At 40.2% G+C, this 19,079-nt stretch overlaps 1 protein-coding gene across 1 annotated transcript in view; it reads left to right on the top strand.

Annotated features, from left to right (window-relative positions):
• The window catches only part of MAP2 (microtubule associated protein 2), a 119,954-nt gene that overhangs the window by 43,132 nt on the left and 57,743 nt on the right, over window positions 1-19,079 (top strand). The window contains exon 3 of the mRNA XM_044432054.1: window positions 1,738-1,815. Within this exon, the coding sequence (XP_044287989.1) occupies window positions 1,738-1,815 (78 nt within the window). The remainder of the gene's footprint in view (window positions 1-1,737; window positions 1,816-19,079) is intronic.

The raw sequence follows: 19,079 nt of genomic DNA, 5'->3' as shown, positions 1-19,079 counted from the left end.
TGTAGAGTGTTGGATTGACACTTCTCAGTGCCCTCCACTAATGTTGCAATGAGGTTCTGCAGAATCCATCCTTCTTCAGTTCGCCAACTTCCTCTCATGCTCAGCACTGTCTTGGAAAGTGAGTGAAGCCAAGAGGAAGTCGGCAAATGCTTGTGGAGCCCCCATTGCACAACCAGCAACCTTCTTTTGCATCACATGTGGCACAAAGCCTGCAAGTGTAATGGTGGAAAAGTCAAAAGGTGGAAATTTGTACAAATTTAACAGCTGGAAAATAAATGGAGAGGGAATTTGTGCACTTGCAGTAGCCAGAACAGTAAGTACTCCAAAAAGAAATGATGCAAATGGAAGGCGTTAATATCTCACCTTTCTGGAGTAGCTGGAAATGAGGAAATGTTGAAAAGGTGGAGGGCACAGAGAAGTTCAACACTTTAAACAAAAAGGATTGCATTGCCAAGGGAGAAATGTTGCCCTCCCACCTTTGGTTCATCTTCTTATCAGTGCTTTTCAATGGATAACTTGGCAACTGGTCCCTGGCAAATTTACACAAATTAGCCTAAATGCGGTCATACTTTATCAGCTTCCTTGTTACCTAGCTGCTTCCTTTAACAACTGAAACACATATCAGAGAATCATAAGACATTTATAAAATAATGAGGGGGGTGATGTCAAAAGCAAACAGAGTGGCTCTGTTTTCAGGAGCCCCCTTTTTGAAGGGTTAGCAAACCAGTGATGGTAGTACAGGTGCAATCATGAAAAGTAGTGGGAGGTTTTGTCATTCTTGCCTAGTGGTCTGCTAACTTATGCCTACAACCCATGATGGAATTGCTCTCCTGAGTCTGGGCAACACAACAACTCACCATGATATGAACAACCCCTAGAAACAAGCCATGGATTCGTCAGGATGGTTTGTTGCCTCAAAACAAGTCACTCTGCAGGAAGCAGTCAGGGTTTGGACAACGCAGCAACCCATATTACATAGTTACCTGCACTGGGTTGTCATGTTGTGTGAACCAGGTCAGTATGTTATTTGGACATCACTCTTGCTCCTGTTGAAGCTGCTGTTTTACCCCTGTCCAATTTACACATAGCATGTGGAGTAGTTGGATGTTTAAAAGGAAGTCGGTGTTGAGGGTCTTTCCTGGGCCACATGCAGGTCTGTAGTCAGCATGTTTCAAAGTTGGGCCTGAAACACTCAAACAAAAAATGAAGCTGGTTCTAGAAAGATCTTTTAACCAAGTTTAAAAATTATGAAAGTAGTAAAATGCTACTGCTTCAAATATATGCAAGTGAATTTACCTTGCAGCTGGGCAGCTCTAGATATGGAATTTTTATTTTGAATGATGTAAAAAAATATTTCTTGCTTAAATATTTGCCCTGCTTTTTGCGTGTGAATGAGCTTTTCTTTAAGGCATGTAAGAATTATATTGCCAAGCTTTTCAACAGCTGTGATATAAATAAAAACAAATGTTACCTTCATGTTATATAGCCTATTATGAGACATAATACTATGCCTAAAACTATTATGAAATATTTCAGTAGATTCATTAGCTTAATACTGCATCATCTGAAATGAATAGTTACTATTGTTGGTACAAGACAATATTAAAGTCTCAGACGGAGTTCAAATGGAATGCTGTCAGATGCTGCCAGGCTGTTATAATGTAGACTGTCCAGTTGCCATCTTCTGGATTCAAAGTAATTAATTGCTGTGTCTCATTTCTATTATTCAATCTTTAGCAGTCGAAGAGACAGCTAACCTGCCTCCTTCCCCACCCCCATCACCTGCTTCAGAGCAGACTGGAACATTGGAAGAAGGTAAGAATTCCCTTGGGCACTGCAGGGTCCACCTTTAAGGAGAAAAATCCAGGAATCCTAGTGAGAGAGGTAGGAAGATGATTCTGTCAGCATTAATTTAAAGGCATGAGCCTCTTATTTCTTTGTAATAGTAAGTTATGAATTCACATGATTGTAAAGCACAAACCATTTCACTATGAATATTCCATGAGTGTATTTATATACACGATATTTGAGGGTGTATTTTAACTTGAAAATGAGAGCTATGCATGTAAGAGTTGCTGAGAAAAGGAATTTATGCTAGCAGCAGCTTCTCTCATCACTAACTGTATGAAGATAAAAGCTACAACTGAGAAAATTACCTCTTCCATGCTATAGTTAGTATATAGCAGGAATGAGGAACATGTGGCCCTCCAGATGTTATTGGATTGAAGTTCCCATCACCACTTACCATTGGTGATGTTGGCTAGAGCTGGTAAGAATTGTGGTCCAGCAGCATCTGGAGGATCACGTTCCCCATCCCTTATACACAGGATGTCTCTTAAGGTCTGAGCTGGACAAGCATAATTACAACCCAGTATATCCTTTCACAGATAATTCCAGGTTCATCTTCTGAATATACCATTGCCAATGTTTTCTGGTAATTCAAGAACAACAAACCAATTCAGCAGGTGACACTTTTTCAAGCACTATATTTCTGTGACAAACAGTTTCAGTTGCTGGATTTCCTTTTTCCATCTTCCCTTAAACTTACTTTATTTTAAATGTAGACACAAAAGGCTATATACACAGTAAACATAACATTTTAACAATGTAATATGTAAAATATACTATAATAAAAATGAAAAAATGATATGATGACTCTTCCAAAATATTGGAAGATATCTTCAATATCAGGATACCATCATGTATATTTCCATATTCAGTGATTTGTGCTTAAACATCCTGAAACCATTAGTCTCAGAAATACAAAAGGACAAAAAAGTTGGCAACTCCAACCTGGTAATAAAAAATTGAATAACATTCTATTTTTATTGAGATTTCTTTAGGGGAAAGGAAAATCAAATCTTCCAGATCAGCATAATACTGCAAACCTTTGTTATTTCTATGTATTATTCCAAGAATCCATGTGTTTCTGTTCTCAAATCCATTGAGACTAAATTCTCTTTTAATCTGATGAGATTTAAACTTGCAGAAGAAATTTGATCTCCCTGTGCTGTACAACTCAGAAACTCCATTAACCTCCACCCGCAAAATCCCCAGATCCAAAGCTCTGTTCAAGAAATATCTCTTTTAGTTAATAAAGGCCTGTTTCAGCAGATAGGGTTTATTTGCATGCTTAGAGCTAAGTGTACACTTGAGAATTTGATTGAACAGGGATTAAGTACCAAAGAGGCCATTAAGTTGTATTCCGCCATTTCTTATTATTTACTGTTTAACACTGATGCTGGGATGGGCTTGAATGATATGGAGCAAAAATAAGCCATGATCATTTATTTCCCCTTTCTGCCCTTGGCTGTTGCAGACTGGGGATTTGCATAATTACCTCAGCAGTACAACTTGTCATATCATGCAAACCCAACCAAGATGGCTTGTTGTCTTGGGTAACAAGCCATCCAGCTGTGGCCATCTTCTGGGACTTTCACGTGGCACAACAGGCCACAGTGCTGAAGATGCCAACCTGCCCACCATGCAGCAGACACTTACGACATGCCACTGCTGGGATTGTGCAAGCCAGGCCAGTGTCACTTAAGTGCCATGAAATTTAGGTTATTGTATAACTTCCCCATGCCAAACAGTCTCTTTCAAAACCATTAAAGAGGCAGAAGCCCTGTGTTGTTGTTTTAAACATGCGAAAGGAAAGAGGGCTACCCCATTACATTAGATGATCCAAAACCAACCAGTCCAAAAGTGTTCGGAAGCTGCCTTTTAAATATCAAACATCCAGCCTAAAATAATATCAAATGTTTAGTGTATTTCTATCTCCCCAGGTACTTCTTTGAGAAATTCTAACACTAATATAGGGTATCATTACTTCCATGTTTTTCAACCTTCTGAATGATAGAAAATATTTTGTAATACAAACTACTTCCAGGCACTTTGTGGAGGGTCCTTTCTGCTCTCTGAAGGATAGCCACTTTACACAGAGCTGAAAAGAGGCTATACTCTTCAACTGGAATCTAGTACATAGGCCCAATTCAGGCATAACAAGAAATCAAGGTTCCAGAGGAACTCTGGCTTGTCACACTCAAGCAGCTTCTACTTGGCTCCTCCTGTAAATGGGGCAGCAGCCGAAGAAACTTCAGGCCTTCTGCTTGTGATTTGTTTTCAGGAATGCTGGCTTTTCTTTCCCTAGACAAGTTGGACTTGTAAGTCAACAACAGCCCAGTGTCTGGGGAAAGACAAGGCAGGGTTTTTGGTTCAGATGTCATGCTAAACAAACAATGGATAGAAGGTTGGTGGTTTGTTTAGCCACTCATACTTGTAGGAGGTACCAAGCAAGAGCAATTGGGCAGCATGAACAGCACACTGCTCAGGCCCATCAAGCCAGTGCTCCCCTGAAACCCTGGCATTTTAATATATCCAAACCCAGCCTAGAGCTGGCTTAAGCACATTGAAATTAAAGGAGATATAAACACAAAGAAGAAGATATGTATACCATGCAACTGCATGTGTTAGGGTAGCTTCATGTATTTCATACATGTGTTACAAATGCCATTTCACAGCCTGGATATTTGAAATCTATATCCCTTTTTTATTCTTTCCATGATAATCCTTTCATCCATGTAAGCAATACCTGTGAAGAAACCTTATCTGGGTTGAACTAATTACTGCATAAGTGAATTGTCAGCCATTTGGGCAAATCTATTTCTCAGAAGCTGAGGTTTGAGATATAGTGATGTTCTGTTATTAATATTAATTTAATATTTTAAGAATGTAGATTGTTATAGCACAAAAGCATGAGTTCTCCTCAGCTAATATATGTTATATCCATTTTTAATTACTATAGGCCAGGGAGAGTCAACTGGGTGGTCTGAAAATATTTTGAACTACTGCTCATCAAATGCTCAGCCAGCATTATTAGTGAACTTGTGAGAGTTGTAGTCCAAAACATCTGGAGGACACCAGGTTACCTACCCTATTATAGGCACAATGCAGATGAAACCATGCACTGTAAAGTCCAATTGATTACCAAAATCTCAGTGGACAAGTTAAGCATATCAATATCTTCCATTGAAATTAATGGGTAAAAATATGCTGAACTTTGCCTGGTTCATGTCTCTTGTTTTTAATGAAAATCTGTAACTAGATGCTTACTTCCTTTTCTTTTTCACAGCTGTTATTGGGCCAATCTACATCTTTACTATTTTTATAAAAGTGTAACCTTGGGGTTACCTTGTACTAACAATCTCCACTTGTTATGTGTAGAAGAAAGTGCATAAGGTTAGAGATGAGCTTCATGTTCAGCAAAGCATGTTTAGAGCCCTCTGCCACTTCCAGAAGGAAATAAGGATTGTACATATGAATGCCCGAGTATATCCCCTGCCCCCCACAAAACACCCTTCTTTTTGTGAAAAATCTTAGCTAAGGCAAAGAACGAAGTTTCTCCCTAACAGGCCAACTTTCCAGAAGAAAGGTGTTTTCGATATGGGGAGCATTATATCATGTGAAGAGGTAGAAACCCAGAAAAATATGACTCTTTAACATGTGTAAATGAGCCCTTAAATGGCTTGTTTCATGCCAACATGGCTTTGACAATAATGGCAGACACTAATGATTAACGGAGTACTTGGTTAATTAGGAAAAGCCACTCAAAGGAGTCATTATTACTACCTTCAAATGTGCTTTTGAAAGTGGAGCAAGTGAGTAACTTTCTCCTGAGGATATTTTCAGTCACCCCCAAATCCTGTGTCTTATGAACTGGCCCAACCTGGGAGACAACTTCATGTTGTGGAAGTTCTTGATTCCGTGCAAGCTGGAGATAATGCAATGGTTAGTCAGTTAAATCTGTGTGTCAGATATCTACATAGTAATTAATGTCACAACTGTTACCGAATGTTGTTGTGTGTGCTGAATGAGCATTTGCAAGTTGAACAGTGCATTGCTTTTATTGCCCACCAATGTCCCACCTTAGGCATCATCACCTTAGTGATGAGCCAATATTACCCAAGACACTGACTTTGAGAAAATTGAACACTCCTTGTTTAAGGGTCTGCTGGGCTTTTGGTCTCAGGAGCATGTTGTAACAGTTTTAGAAACAGATAAGTTCAGAGTCAAATTTAAATGGTAGCAGAACTTGGTGATCATTAATTCTAATGATTGTTTTTCCATTTGTTTTAATGCTGTACAAAATTACACTTAACTTGAGAAATATTAAGGCTCTTAAATGCCAAATTTATTTAACTGCTAGCTTGGTGTTCTTTGTGTTCACATTCTGTGTATTAGTAGAGATGAAACATCTCCAAGTCACTGTGACTCAGTAGATCAAGTTGTTCCTAGTTGTTCCTATTTCTATGCTTTATAATATGTATAATAGAGAAAACAATATTTATAGAAATCAACTGCAGGGTCAGTGTTTATTCAGGATTCTTAATCTGTGATGCATGTATGTTTATTCATTACAGTATTTTAAGATAGTCAAGCTTTCTGCTTTAAGTCTTAACAAGAAAAAGAAATATTTGTTCTCTGTTGCAGCTGAACATCTATTTAACCAGTTTTAAATACACACACCATGAAAACAAGAGCTTATAAGAAATATACTGAACCAATCCAGAAACAGTTAAGCAATTTTAAATACCATTGATTTCAATAGGAAAGTTAAGCTGCAATCCAATACCTAGGAGTAAGCTCATTTAACTGCATATTGCTTAGCTTTGCATTAAGTAAGTGCAATGCCGAAAAATCTTAAGCAAGTTTACTTTGGAGCAAGTTACAATGAACTCAGCTGGAGCTTGCTTCAAAGCAAGTCATCAAATACAACAAGGACTACCACTCTTCAGTAGTGGCATTTAGGATTCCAGCCATACAGAGCAGCCCTAAGGTCCCAGTTACCAAATTGACCCCTAATGTTCGGGTGACTTAGTTGGGATCTTATGCCCTCAGCAGCATAAGTTAAAGTAAAAATAAAGCCATTTTACTTTAAATAATGCATAGCAGTAATTCTGACAGCCATGCTCCCAGTATCCATGGTAAGACAACTGACTCTCACCAATCACAAAACAGCATGCTAATAATGTATCATTATTAGCCATGTTTATACAGCCAGATCAAAGTATTGTCTGGAGGAAGGCATACTCTGAAAGTAATACCCATCTGGAGGGAAGGAACGCTTTGATAGGGAGGGAAAGGGAAAACAAAAACAACTAAGGGAAAGTACAAATATACAATTATAGTGTAGTTACTTAATTGAAGAGAGCACTGGGGTTTGAAACAAGCAATATAAGTTTGAGCTTCCATAAGAGTGGTGGTAGAATTAAGGCCAGGTTTCTCCTTTGCTTACCTGACCAGCAACAGTTGCATTACATATTATTGTGGAATTTGTTTTTCCACAGACCTCATACTCAGCTATGTACTCTAAGACCAAATGGGTTGCATCAGGAGCGCCCATTATGTTGAACATCACCAGATAATCTTTCACCAGAAAAATCTGGGAAATGCTTTCACACAGAGACACATCTGACACAGTGACACAGCCAAGTAGCAGGACTGGATCATCAGCCAGTTGCCTGGCTTTCGTGTGGCACATCCATTCTTCTTGACACCCATCCCATTCTTTCTAGCCACAGCTCCCTGGCCATCATTTTCCCTAGCAGACTTATTATTTGTGGAAAATGCCCATTTACCACAATTCCTATCACCAGGCTTGCTCCATGAGTGCTCTGCATGCACAACGTAAGGCCAGAGAACACTAGCTATATAGTATAAGGCCAAAGAACTATACTAAATACATCCTCAGTGATTATTGCTATTGGTGTGCTTTGATGGGTTTCAAGCTTGGAAGCCTAGTCCGTTGTGGATGTATAAGTGAAACAGGAAGAAGTGGGGTAAAATTTTATGGATCTCCACTGGGTTTGGCAGAAGATTTGCATCATTTCTTTTGCCAGCTCAACATGACACTTTTCTCAGTGCTATGTGACTAAGGTCTCAGGAAGTTTAGGATGTCAACTAAGTCCTGTTCCTAGCCTGCACTGTTGTAGCTTCAAGATGCAGGAAATTTAGATTTTATCCTGTAGCTCTCCAGGAGTCATAAATAGAACAGGATTGTACTGTAAATTTTTTGTGTTGAAATCCATGGAACTTAAGAATGTTTAATTTCAGCATAACCATGCATACTGTTTGGGATTGTGTTGTGTTTTCTGCCATGTACTGGCACTCATGGAACTCCAATGTGCATAATATGCATACATGTCTCGAGTACAGGTAGATGTGATTTTTAAAATTTGAATGGAGATTAACGAATACAAGCATTCAACCAAAATCTCTTTTTCTGTCTTGAAATACCTAGTTTCCTTATTTATTCTATTTATTATGAATTTGACCTGTATTCACTAAAGGACTGGGCACTCCTCTCTACCTCCGAATTAGGAAATAGCATGTTAAAATATTTGTGATCCCATTATTGTTTGTATTATTCCAATATTTTTGTTAAGAATTAACTTTTGTTAAGAATGCATTGCATTTTAATATATCATGCAAGAATATATTTATTAAAATCCAAATTTACAAATGTATCCTGAAAAAATCATCTAGGGGACCAGAAAGAAAGAAAGAACTATCTCCCACTGAGCACAGAAATAAACAAAAGCATCTACCATTACTCCAACTACCAGGAAAAGAGAAATGCATTTCCCTAATAGTAAAAGCTCACAAAATTTATTTATTTAAAGTTTTTATATGCCATCCAATACCACAGTCTCTGGACAGCTTACAAAGAAAAAAAACCCCCAGAAAACATACTAACAAACAACATACTGCATCCGACCATTAATGATAAAATCAAAGATAAAACCAATTAAATATTAAAATGTTGGGAAAATAAAAAGGTACCAGAGTTGAATAACTTCAACATATACCAGTATATGTGCATGTGTTGAAAACACTGGCTCCCACTTCATCTTCAGACCATCAGCGCATGCTATTATATTCCTTCTATCTGTGCTCTAAGATATGAAAGGGGCTCACATACAAACTGTGTCAGTTTCCCATGTGCAGCCAAACATGTGTTTTCAATGGTATATTTAAACATCTTTGGACAAGCCTGCAGAATCGGTCAAAGGCAGCTCACAACAGTGGACTATTGGCTCAATGTGCTTCTGTCCTTCAAAATGGGGTGAGACAGAACTTTTAAAGTGGCAGACCACAATACACGGCCAATGGACTGCAATTACTGAGGTGAGTCCAAAGTTGTGAAAGTTACCTTTCAGTTTGCACCTGTCTGCATGAGTAGAGAACCATGGCAACAAAATAAACTGCAAATGTTATGTTTAGCCCTGTCTTATCACCGTGATCCTGCAGGAGGAGGTACCTGTGCAACTAAAAGTGGTAGGTGTTAAGCACATGTATCTGTCTAAAAGACCCAAGCCTCTATCTATTATTTTCAATGTAAATCAGCTTCCATGATTATCCATTGCCATATGCCCATATGGAATCTCATGAGAGCATCAGAATCCATACCTTCCAGGGCTCATCAGTCAAATAAAATGCCTACAGAAAGCTCTACTGAGACTGCAGCATTCTTCTTGGCTGTTTGGCCTTCTCATCTGTTCTCAAACCAACATATCACAGTTGATCCTCATTTAATATGTACCTTAATATGTACTTTGTGCTTCATATACATGTAGCCTTTCTCCCCATAAATGTACTATTTTCCTAAAAGTCAAGCATTTGATTGAGCATAGGTTACAGATTTTTGTATGTGATGCAAAGCAAAGATGGATTATTGATTTATAAAACCTGAGGCCTTTCAAAATGGAGAACATTTTTCTTTTCTTTCTCTTGAAATTTGGCTTGAGCATGGGTCGATCACACTCCAAATAGTCCATTTCTTCTCCTCAGCATTTTGATGGTAATCCTGTCAGCAGGTTGCATTGTCCAGAATAGGAAAGTGATTTCCTTCAGTCATCCTGTGGTGAAAATCACTGTGTAGTAGACATGACAAAGGTGGATGTGGCCAACCATGCAGCAAACACAAATTAGAGAGAGAGAAGGGAGAGGGGTTTGTGAGTCAAATCTATTCCAGAGGAAGAAAGGCTTGCTGCTGCAGTCTTCATTGTTCTATTTCTCCATTTCACATGCATAAAAGAATGAACTGGTCTGTTTGCACTGCTGTGGGAGGTAAGATGCCTAATTTGATTTTATTAGAATGGTGCTGTGTATTGGAAATAGAGTACTATGGCAGGATTTCATTTTTCAGAGTGTAGAGTTATTCCTGAGCAGTGACTGATGCATTTAATCAAACAGAGCTGGGCAAAGGGATTGGGTGCTGCCTTTTACACCTCTTTGTCCACTGTACATACCATGAGACCAACCTTGATGCATAAAGTATCTTCTATATAAAAGCAAGATATAAGGGAAAAGGAAAGGCCCAGTTTACAATTGCCTCATTTATGATGTCTGTCTTTGAGGAATGATTTTGAAACCAAAATCCTTTAAGGATTAATGTCTTAAAAATTAATGAGCTAATTTTTCTTGTAAAAAATCTACCTTTATTTCCCCCGTTTCTTCTCAATGTCCAAAAGTTAGAATTAAATCATCATTTCTGTAAAAATATTTATCTGTGAGTTCAGCTACTAACTCTAGGATAGACATGGTTGGAGTGACCTAATTTTGTCAAAGGATAGCAGATTTCTTTTTAGGAATGGGCTGCTTATGTTTTGGATTCACTTTGAGTTACCTTAAATTAAAAAGCATTACTGGAATAGACTAAACAATTGAAGACATATTGCATTTTCTGTTAAAGAGATTACAGAGGTATTATGAATACTTCATTCTTCAAGAAATGGAGGCCTAAAGATGCTTTAAGAGTAAATCCATTAGCAAAGGACAATATCTGACCTTAAAAACTTAAATTGAACCAGAAACACAGTATAATACACAGGGCTACATGTATTTCATGTTCATGTTCTTATTTTGCTGCTTTTCAAACTGGTCCATTTTGTGTTCTTTGGAATAATTTTAAATAAAGCCTATTTAACTTCATTTCATTGGGTACAGTCCTGCCAGTCATGCTGGACCATGTCATAGCAACCTGAGGCAAAGCCTCATCCTTTAAACTTGTGTGGATTACGCCTGTCACAAGCAACAGTGAGTGTTGCTCAAGAAAAGTTCCTGGCTGTTTGCTGCCTGCCAGGGAGGAACGATGCCTTGGAATCCATTTTTACTTTGTCAAAGAAGAAAGCTGTTTAGAGCCCTGGAAAGCAGAGTTCTAAAGCTTGCAGAGGGCCACTGTAAATATAAAAGGGCTACCCCACAGAGGTTCATCCTCATCCTGTGAGGGGCTGAGAGGAGCTGTATGAGTTTGCAGGGTTGGACTAAAAATGCAGCCCTGAGACCCATTTGATCTGCACTCTCTCTCCAAGATAGTAACTCCTGAATAGGGCTTCTGTGCATATAGTATTGCAAACATGGCCTGTTTTCACCTTTTATTTTATAAAAACGTTATATAAACAGCAAATGGAATATCAAACACCAAGTGTTCTTTGTAAAAAAAAAATCATTGATCAGAGAATGTAATGACCTAAAGTGGAGTGATAGATTTCAAAATTTAAATAAATTTGTGGGGATAGGTAATGGAGAAAGTTACAATCATACCTGTTACCTTAGCAGGTATTGATGAAATTGTGATTTTAGATGGTGAATCAAGCATATATGGTGAACTGAGGTTCAGTTGCTTTATGTAGCTGCTGAACATCATGGGAACAATTCAAATAAAGCATGGGGAGGCATTTGCACCCAACAAGGCTTCTGAACTGCACCTTTCCTGAAGCAGTCTCTGCTGGGCAATAGGAGAGAAAAATGGATGCTCTCATGCAGGTCTTTCTAGACCCTTAAATGGGCCCTTTGGATCACTGCCCATCTTTAGATCATGTGACTGATATTTGGAAGCAAAATTTAACATTGCTGAAATCCTTTTGCCTTTATGAAGGCTTTAATAACATCAAATCAGCTGAAGAAGGCCTCTACTGAATACAGCAGTAACCAGTACCAAACTGCAAGCTTTGTGAATGCCTAGTCAACTTTTAACTTTTTTTCTAATCTTCTCCAAATTAAACATTGTGACTTGGTTTACATTTACTACTAATGCATGGTTTGTTTACCCATTGATTCCTGAATTGTGGGTTGTTGTCTTATGTGAACCCAGCCATACTAACAAACCATGGTTTGCCAATCACTAACAATTTAGAAAGAGAACTCGTGTTTTGTTTCTGGGTTGTGAACGCTAATTGTTTAAACCATGGATTGTCCTTATGATCATAGAGTCATGTGTTTTGTTCATGGGTGGTTTCACCAGGCAGCAGAAACAGTAGGTAAGAGGAGGAGACAGGCAGAGAAACCCATCCCTTTCCCAAGGTAAAGCAGCTTCTCTAAAGCACCACAAAAGAATCTGGCATACATAGAGGGAGCTGATGAAGGAGGAAGAAAGCAATCCACAAATTGAGAAAATAAACTACTGTTTCTTTAATTATCTGGCAAACAAACCCGGAATAGGGCATCAAATTATGGGTTAAATAGAGCATGGTTTAGCCAGATTTTTCATTAAAACTCCTTCTTGGCTTCTCCTGAAAGCAGGAGCAGCTAAACAAGGCAGGGATTCTCTGTGCTTGGCTTGGTTAATATGACTTCTGAACCAGAAGCGTTGGCTTGTTTCTTCCCCAGCTAGAGTTGTAAGCTTTTTTTTTTCTTGGTACTGTGTCCTCACTGATAGTGTTATAAATGCTTTTTCCTTTCCGTCAGAAGAGAAAAATATTTCAAGCATGCAGAGTTCTTTTTAAAACTTTATTGCAAAGAAGGGAACATAAAAAAATGGTTTCCTTTCCATTTTCCTGTTCACCTGAGCACATGTTCACATCCCCTTTTTATGCCCTGCCCCTCCCCCCCCGCTTCTCCCTCCTCCTTTCCCCTAATTGGCTGGGGAAATGGGAGTTTACAATCTTTCCTGTGCCCACCTACTCCATGCTGCCTCAACACTGGACCTTCTTCCCAATCCAGCCCTGTCCCTGGTGAGCTACAATAAGCTCATTTTGTTCTGCCAAGCTCATCAATAAACAATCAGGAAGTATTTGGCCCTCCTGCCTACATGCCTGTTTCCCCACACTTTGTGCTACTTGATTTTAGCCCCTCCCCTCCTTTGGGCTAAGTAATTTTCTTTGTTACCCTTTTAAATCTCTTTACTCCCTTGTTTCAAATCATCCTTTCACACCTATCAATTCCTCCCCTTTCTTTCCTTCACCCTGATTTGAAACAACGATTCCTAATTCTTAAATCTTGATACCATCATCCTAATCATTTCCTCCTTGTCTGTACATTTTTCCCCAAACACATCTCCTTATTACATGGGGTGCAGACCAGTATACATTGTAGGCAAATGCAGCAGATTATGCTTATGGCCGTTATCCCCAATATGAAAACAGGTGTTCCAACCACATAAAGTTGGGGAGCCATTATGTCAGCCATTCTCTCATTCCTGACTCCTGCCTTATTTTGATCCCTGGCATTACCTGTTGGATTGCTCTTCATTGACATCTGTTTGTCTAAATCCATCTTGCAGGTGTGTCCAATCACCCCAAGGCCCCTCCTTTGGCACTAAAACATGATTCAGAGCCACCCTATTTTGTGGTGTATATACCTCCATTTGTTCCATCTCTCCAGCCAGCTTCCCTAGTGCACACACAGTGGCATTTCCAAGAGCCACTATTGCACAGGCCATTTGCTCCTGAAGAGGTGCTAAATATACATGAGTAGATGCTGTAAAAGAGGCCATTCCAATCCCTACCACCCCTCCTTTTGTTGAGATTGTTAGTTCCTTTCCCACACAGCATTCCTGAGTTACCTGTATGTCTCTAGCATGCCTCTGTGAATAATGACCCTAGTAGGGTACATCTCCCAATTCTATTATTCCTACTGCCACTCCTGCACCTTCCTTATGATAACTGGAGAATCTCCCCCACACCCCCATTTTCAAGAAAAAAAATATTCAGAAAGGGTTACACACCCATCCTTACATACATAGGTAACTTCCATCCAGTCATGTTAACCAGTAAAGGACTCCATTCTCACCAAACTGGAGCCCTGAGCACACGCTCATTCACCTTTATGGTCCACCTGTAACAGTCCCTGGTGGATCCGCACTTTACACATTTAGCTTCCTTCTTCAAAACACTCCCCTCTCACCGTAGATCCTCTAACCTTTGAAAAGAGGTTCTCTATCCAAGGTGAGAGCAGTGTGAGACGAGGCAATGGCCTAATGTCCAGTTCAGATATCTGTCTTGCCCTTTGAGGCGATTCTTCGAGATTTCGTCGTCTAGGCTTCACTCAGTTTCTGGACTCAACTATACACTTGGCTGTAGGACTTGCCTCTCACAGATTGCCTGGTTAGTCCTTTGCTTCCTCGTGGATGATACAAAGAGCAAGGCATAACACAGGAATCACAGTCTCTGCAGTTCCAGTTCATCTGGCGTCTGGAAAATACATCTCATAAAACAGGTGGATTAGGAAAAAAAAAAACCCTTTACATTTCTTCTCAGACACTGGTTAACCACGTTAGCTTGGAGATAAAGTTGAGAAATCTTTGTCCTTTTCAAGCCTGGTCCTGTCCCCCCACAAGTCTGTTCAGCACAGTCTCAAGAAAAATGTCTGAAATGTTGAAATCAAATCCAACCCATGCCAAAAGCGCACACAAGAGAAACCTCTTGTTGAACTTGCATGCTTCACAAACCCATTGCTTGCCTTGGTTAAAGCAAAATGTGCCTTCTGATGGCATTTGTCCAGTGAGAACATGGTATCACACAAATTTTTACAGAGATGGTACTCCCCCACATTCATAAATACAAAAATGTCCCAAATACATTATGTATACATGCTACTTGATCTAGCACCCTTCACAATCAAACAATCAATGCTTGTTCATCTTGATGAGCATGACTGCTTTTGTTCACAGCAAGAAATTTTTTTTAAAAAACTTGCCATTTCCTGGGTCTAGCAAATGGGCTTAGGCCTCCTCCCCACAAACATTAGGCTACTGTAAGGAAAACTCTCAGCACCATCAATATTACTTTCTTGTGCAAAACACCCTCCATAGCTATCTTTCCTTGTAAAATTTGGGGCCTGATCAAAATATTTGGCAACATTGCAAAAAGGAGAAGGGAACAACCCTCTTGTTGAACTCATAGGGAAAGTAGTCTCCTTGGGGTTTTTGAGAAGAACCCTTCCCATTGTGCACCCCTGCACACACCCAACCAAACAGCCCCAGTTCCACCCATTACCCCTCTAATCTTTGTGTTGCAGCATAGCCACAAAATGGTATACCCAGAATTCAGAACACATTCCCCTCCCCCTTCCACACAAAACTCCTGGTAGCCAACACAAACAATTCATGCATTCCCACAATACCGCATCTAGAAGGTTTCCCTCCCTTAAAAAAATTCCCCCCAGCCTCCCCATTGAGAGTGCTCAAGGATCCTTTGTTTTGTAAGGAATAAAATCCAAGCAGTGATGATACGGAGGTAAAGTACCAAGCAGTTCAGTTTAATACATTCTTGCAAGAGCAGGCACCCACCACACAGGTAGCACGCCATTTACACACAAGACATTGCTTTTTATTCCCTTTTCCTGGCTCGCAGACCCTTCCTCTTTTCCCCCATTGGCTGGGCTACTCAGAAGGTACAATCTTCTCCGTCCGCCTACATCATACTACCCCTTGATATGGTCCCCCTCCCACACATACATCTCATGTCCATGTTAATGAGCCCATTACCTATGAGAGGTGTGTCAGTTACTATTCATGCACCTATTAAACATGCGTACGATCTTCTAAAAGTTCAACAAGTCAGAGTGGCCTTGCAAATTTCTACTTGATGCCAACTTGCTTCTTAAATCTTGTGGGAGGATGAGATAGGAAGACCTTTCTCCAGGCTTGTTACCGCCAGTTATAAAAAGTTAATCAATTTCCTGCTCTCTTCCACTGAAGGTGACAGTTTTACCACTGTCTCCCAATTTTACCCCATCTGGCATTTTTCAGGACTTTAATGTAAGAAGCACTATTTCCTTTAGTACAACTATTTACATGATTCGATTCTCAGGCCTTTTAGCCTTAAGAGAATTCAATGTTCCTGTCCTATTCCTGTATTTCACCTTAACACTTAGTAACAGTAACATTTCATTTCTCACAATCCACCCTTTTTCTAACACTTACTGTTACTAACTTAAAATTGTTCTCCAGAAATTCCTCCAGCAGAGTCTGCTCTGGGGAAGATTTTCTACCTCTTACTACCTTTAATGTCATTATCCTTTTCCCATGTTGGTTTATCCTTGGCATTGTGGTTACCTGAATAGATTCCACAGTCCGTTGGACCATCTGGGTTATCACAGGTATGAAACATAGCAGTAGTAGTAGTCCACCTACAACCATCAATAGGACCCCACTCTCCATTTCAATAAGCCTCCACCAAACAACTCTCCCCACCATGAGGATCATACTTTTTTTGTACAGAAATTGTGTAGAGGAGGACAATCAGAGCAGTGGGCGCAACAACAGCTCTCGCATCAGCAAGAGCACCAGCACATCCAAGAGCCAGGCAGTGTCGCCTAACCAACCCTCCCGTGCTTGGTCTTTCAGAGCTTAAGCTTCAAGGGCCCATCATCAGGATCCACTGTCTCCTCTTTTGGTGGTGGCACTGGTCCCTTCACCCTTGTGTAATGTGTCCACCCTTTTTCTTTTGTCCAGACAGCCGTTTTGGTCATCAGTAACACCAGTAGTGGGCCTTTCCATTCGGGGTGCAGCTTGGAGTCCTTCCAGGATTTTACCAGAACCCAGTCTCCAGTTTTGAACAGATGTACTGTGAAGTCCAGGGGAGCTGTCTGTGCCTGTAGTCTCTTCTCCCTGAAGGCAGATAAATAAGAAGATATCCCCAGTATACAGTTCTGCAGAAATTTATCTTTTGACTTAAAACTTGGTAAGTCCCCCACCCGCCCCAAGTAAGGCAATTCAAACAGCATTTCATAAGGTGATCTCCCTGTATCTTTCCTTGGAGCAGTTTGTATCCAGAGCAGGGCTATAGGTAAACACTTTGTCCAAGGCAGTTTCGTTTCCATTATTAGTTTCTTTAATTGCTGCTTTAGGGTCTGACTCATCCCAGTTCCTTCATCCTTGCGACTTCAGCCTCATCATACTTAAGGCTTATAAAAAGGAACTTCAACCAAGGGGATCAAGTTCAGTATTGATCACCAATCCCAGAATGATCTCTCTTTACATGAATAATTGCCAGTTGTTTAGGCAGAGCCAATTTTTACAGTACTTGCATCAACTTCTAATGCACCAAAACTTTTCCTCTTCTCATGATCAAACTCCTTTTCTGTCATATTTTCCAAAAGGCATGTGCTAGCCCAAATACCAATGCCACATCAGTTTTTAGAAATTAATCTACAAGAGCCTTAGCTCCCCAAAGGCTACTTTCATGGAGTCTCTGGATTACTTGCCTAGCTAGTCCCTTAGATAGCCATTCTTAGCCATCAGACATTACCCATCTTCCAGAGTCTAGAGTCTTCTCAGTTCCCTGGGCTGACCAGGAGGAGGACAGTCTCCCACTATCCCTCACCTGGTTCCCTTTCATTACTTTGTATCCATGATGCCTTTCCTCTTATTTTAGTTTCTAGATCCACTAATTCCACACAATCATGCTCTTACTCCAAGTCCCAACTACCTCCTATCAAGAAATCTACAGGATTCACACCTCCTCCAGTAGTCAAAATCAAATCCAGTTGATTCATCAATACAGCCTCATACTTATAAGTCAGGAGTCAGTTAACCACTTTCTAGCCCTGGTGGCTAACAGAGCTTGCACTGGGGTGACACTGTTACCACCAGAGCTTCCCCAATAGCCAACTTCCTGGCTTCATCCACAGCCCTGTCTTTGACTCCCCTTCCTCAGTAAATACTGCAGTAGCAAATAAAAAATGCTCCTATTTACCATAGCCTCATAAACTTTCCTTTAGCTCTCTTCTCCATGGGGCACCTGAGCCCTTCAAGAGGAGATGTGCAGCTTCATTAGCACATCATTCCAAGCTGAGTGATAAAACAGAAACAAAGTGAGTCAGAAAGGGGTCCTCCCCTGGTCATCTAGTCTGACTCCCCCCCCCCCCCGTTTCAGCCAACTCTGTTCCTATAATCCACAACATGTGGTTGTCCAAACTTCTTCACTGATTCGCCTCAACCACCTCCCATGAAACCCATCCCATTCTCTAGGGGTTCCTGACCCTCAGAGATTATCTTCTAACACAACCTGAAACCTAGTTCCTGGAGTTTTGTTTTATTGGAAAGCACCCTGCCCTTCTGGTATTAGTCCAATTAGTGCTTTGAAACAAACTCATCACCTTTTCAGAATCCTCTGGAAAAACTAGGATTCCAATTCTTTTAATTATACAATTCAGAGGTAGCAAATGGTTGTTAAACACACACAAAAACATAAACACAAACCCAGGCAGAATCTGTCACAGTGGCATCTGCCCTTTCTTGCTGTTAAGTTATGGCCTGCTTACTCTCGAGCCCAATGCAATAAATTCTTGCAGGGAGAGGCATCATGCCCCCCCTCCCATTTTCTCCACAAAGTGTTCAATTTTCCTTCCAGGCCTCACAAGCACCAGCTACCTGTGGTTTTAGAGATCAATCAGTATCGGTCCTCCTCATTAGCTTCGTCTCTACCTCCCCTTCAACGCCTTTTACCAAAAATCCCAGTCCGGCTAGGAGACCTCTCCTTGCCAAGTTACAAATTTCCTCCCCCAATACAAAATCGCACCACACAACGGTTTCACCATGCTCATGTTTTACCTGAGCAGGTTCAAATATTTTCGCTTTTACCAGATTACCTCCCCTTGAGCCATCAATTCCCCTTTTCCCAAACTCATTCCATCTGGAATCATTCCATCTGGAATATTCATTGTGGAGCAGGTAGCTCCAGAGCCTACCATAAATACCATGTCTTTCTCAAATGGTTCCACTTTCAAATTTATCAAAGGTCCCCAGTGGTCCTCCTATGAGGAGATCCCTGACCTTCCTAATCTTTGTCCATATT

Source organism: Varanus komodoensis, unplaced genomic scaffold, assembly GCF_004798865.1.
Source record: "Varanus komodoensis strain SLA01 unplaced genomic scaffold, ASM479886v1 scaffold23, whole genome shotgun sequence".
NCBI classification, from domain to species: domain Eukaryota; kingdom Metazoa; phylum Chordata; class Lepidosauria; order Squamata; family Varanidae; genus Varanus; species Varanus komodoensis.
Note: the sequence above shows the minus strand (reverse complement) of the source record. Positions and strands in the feature narration are given on the sequence as shown.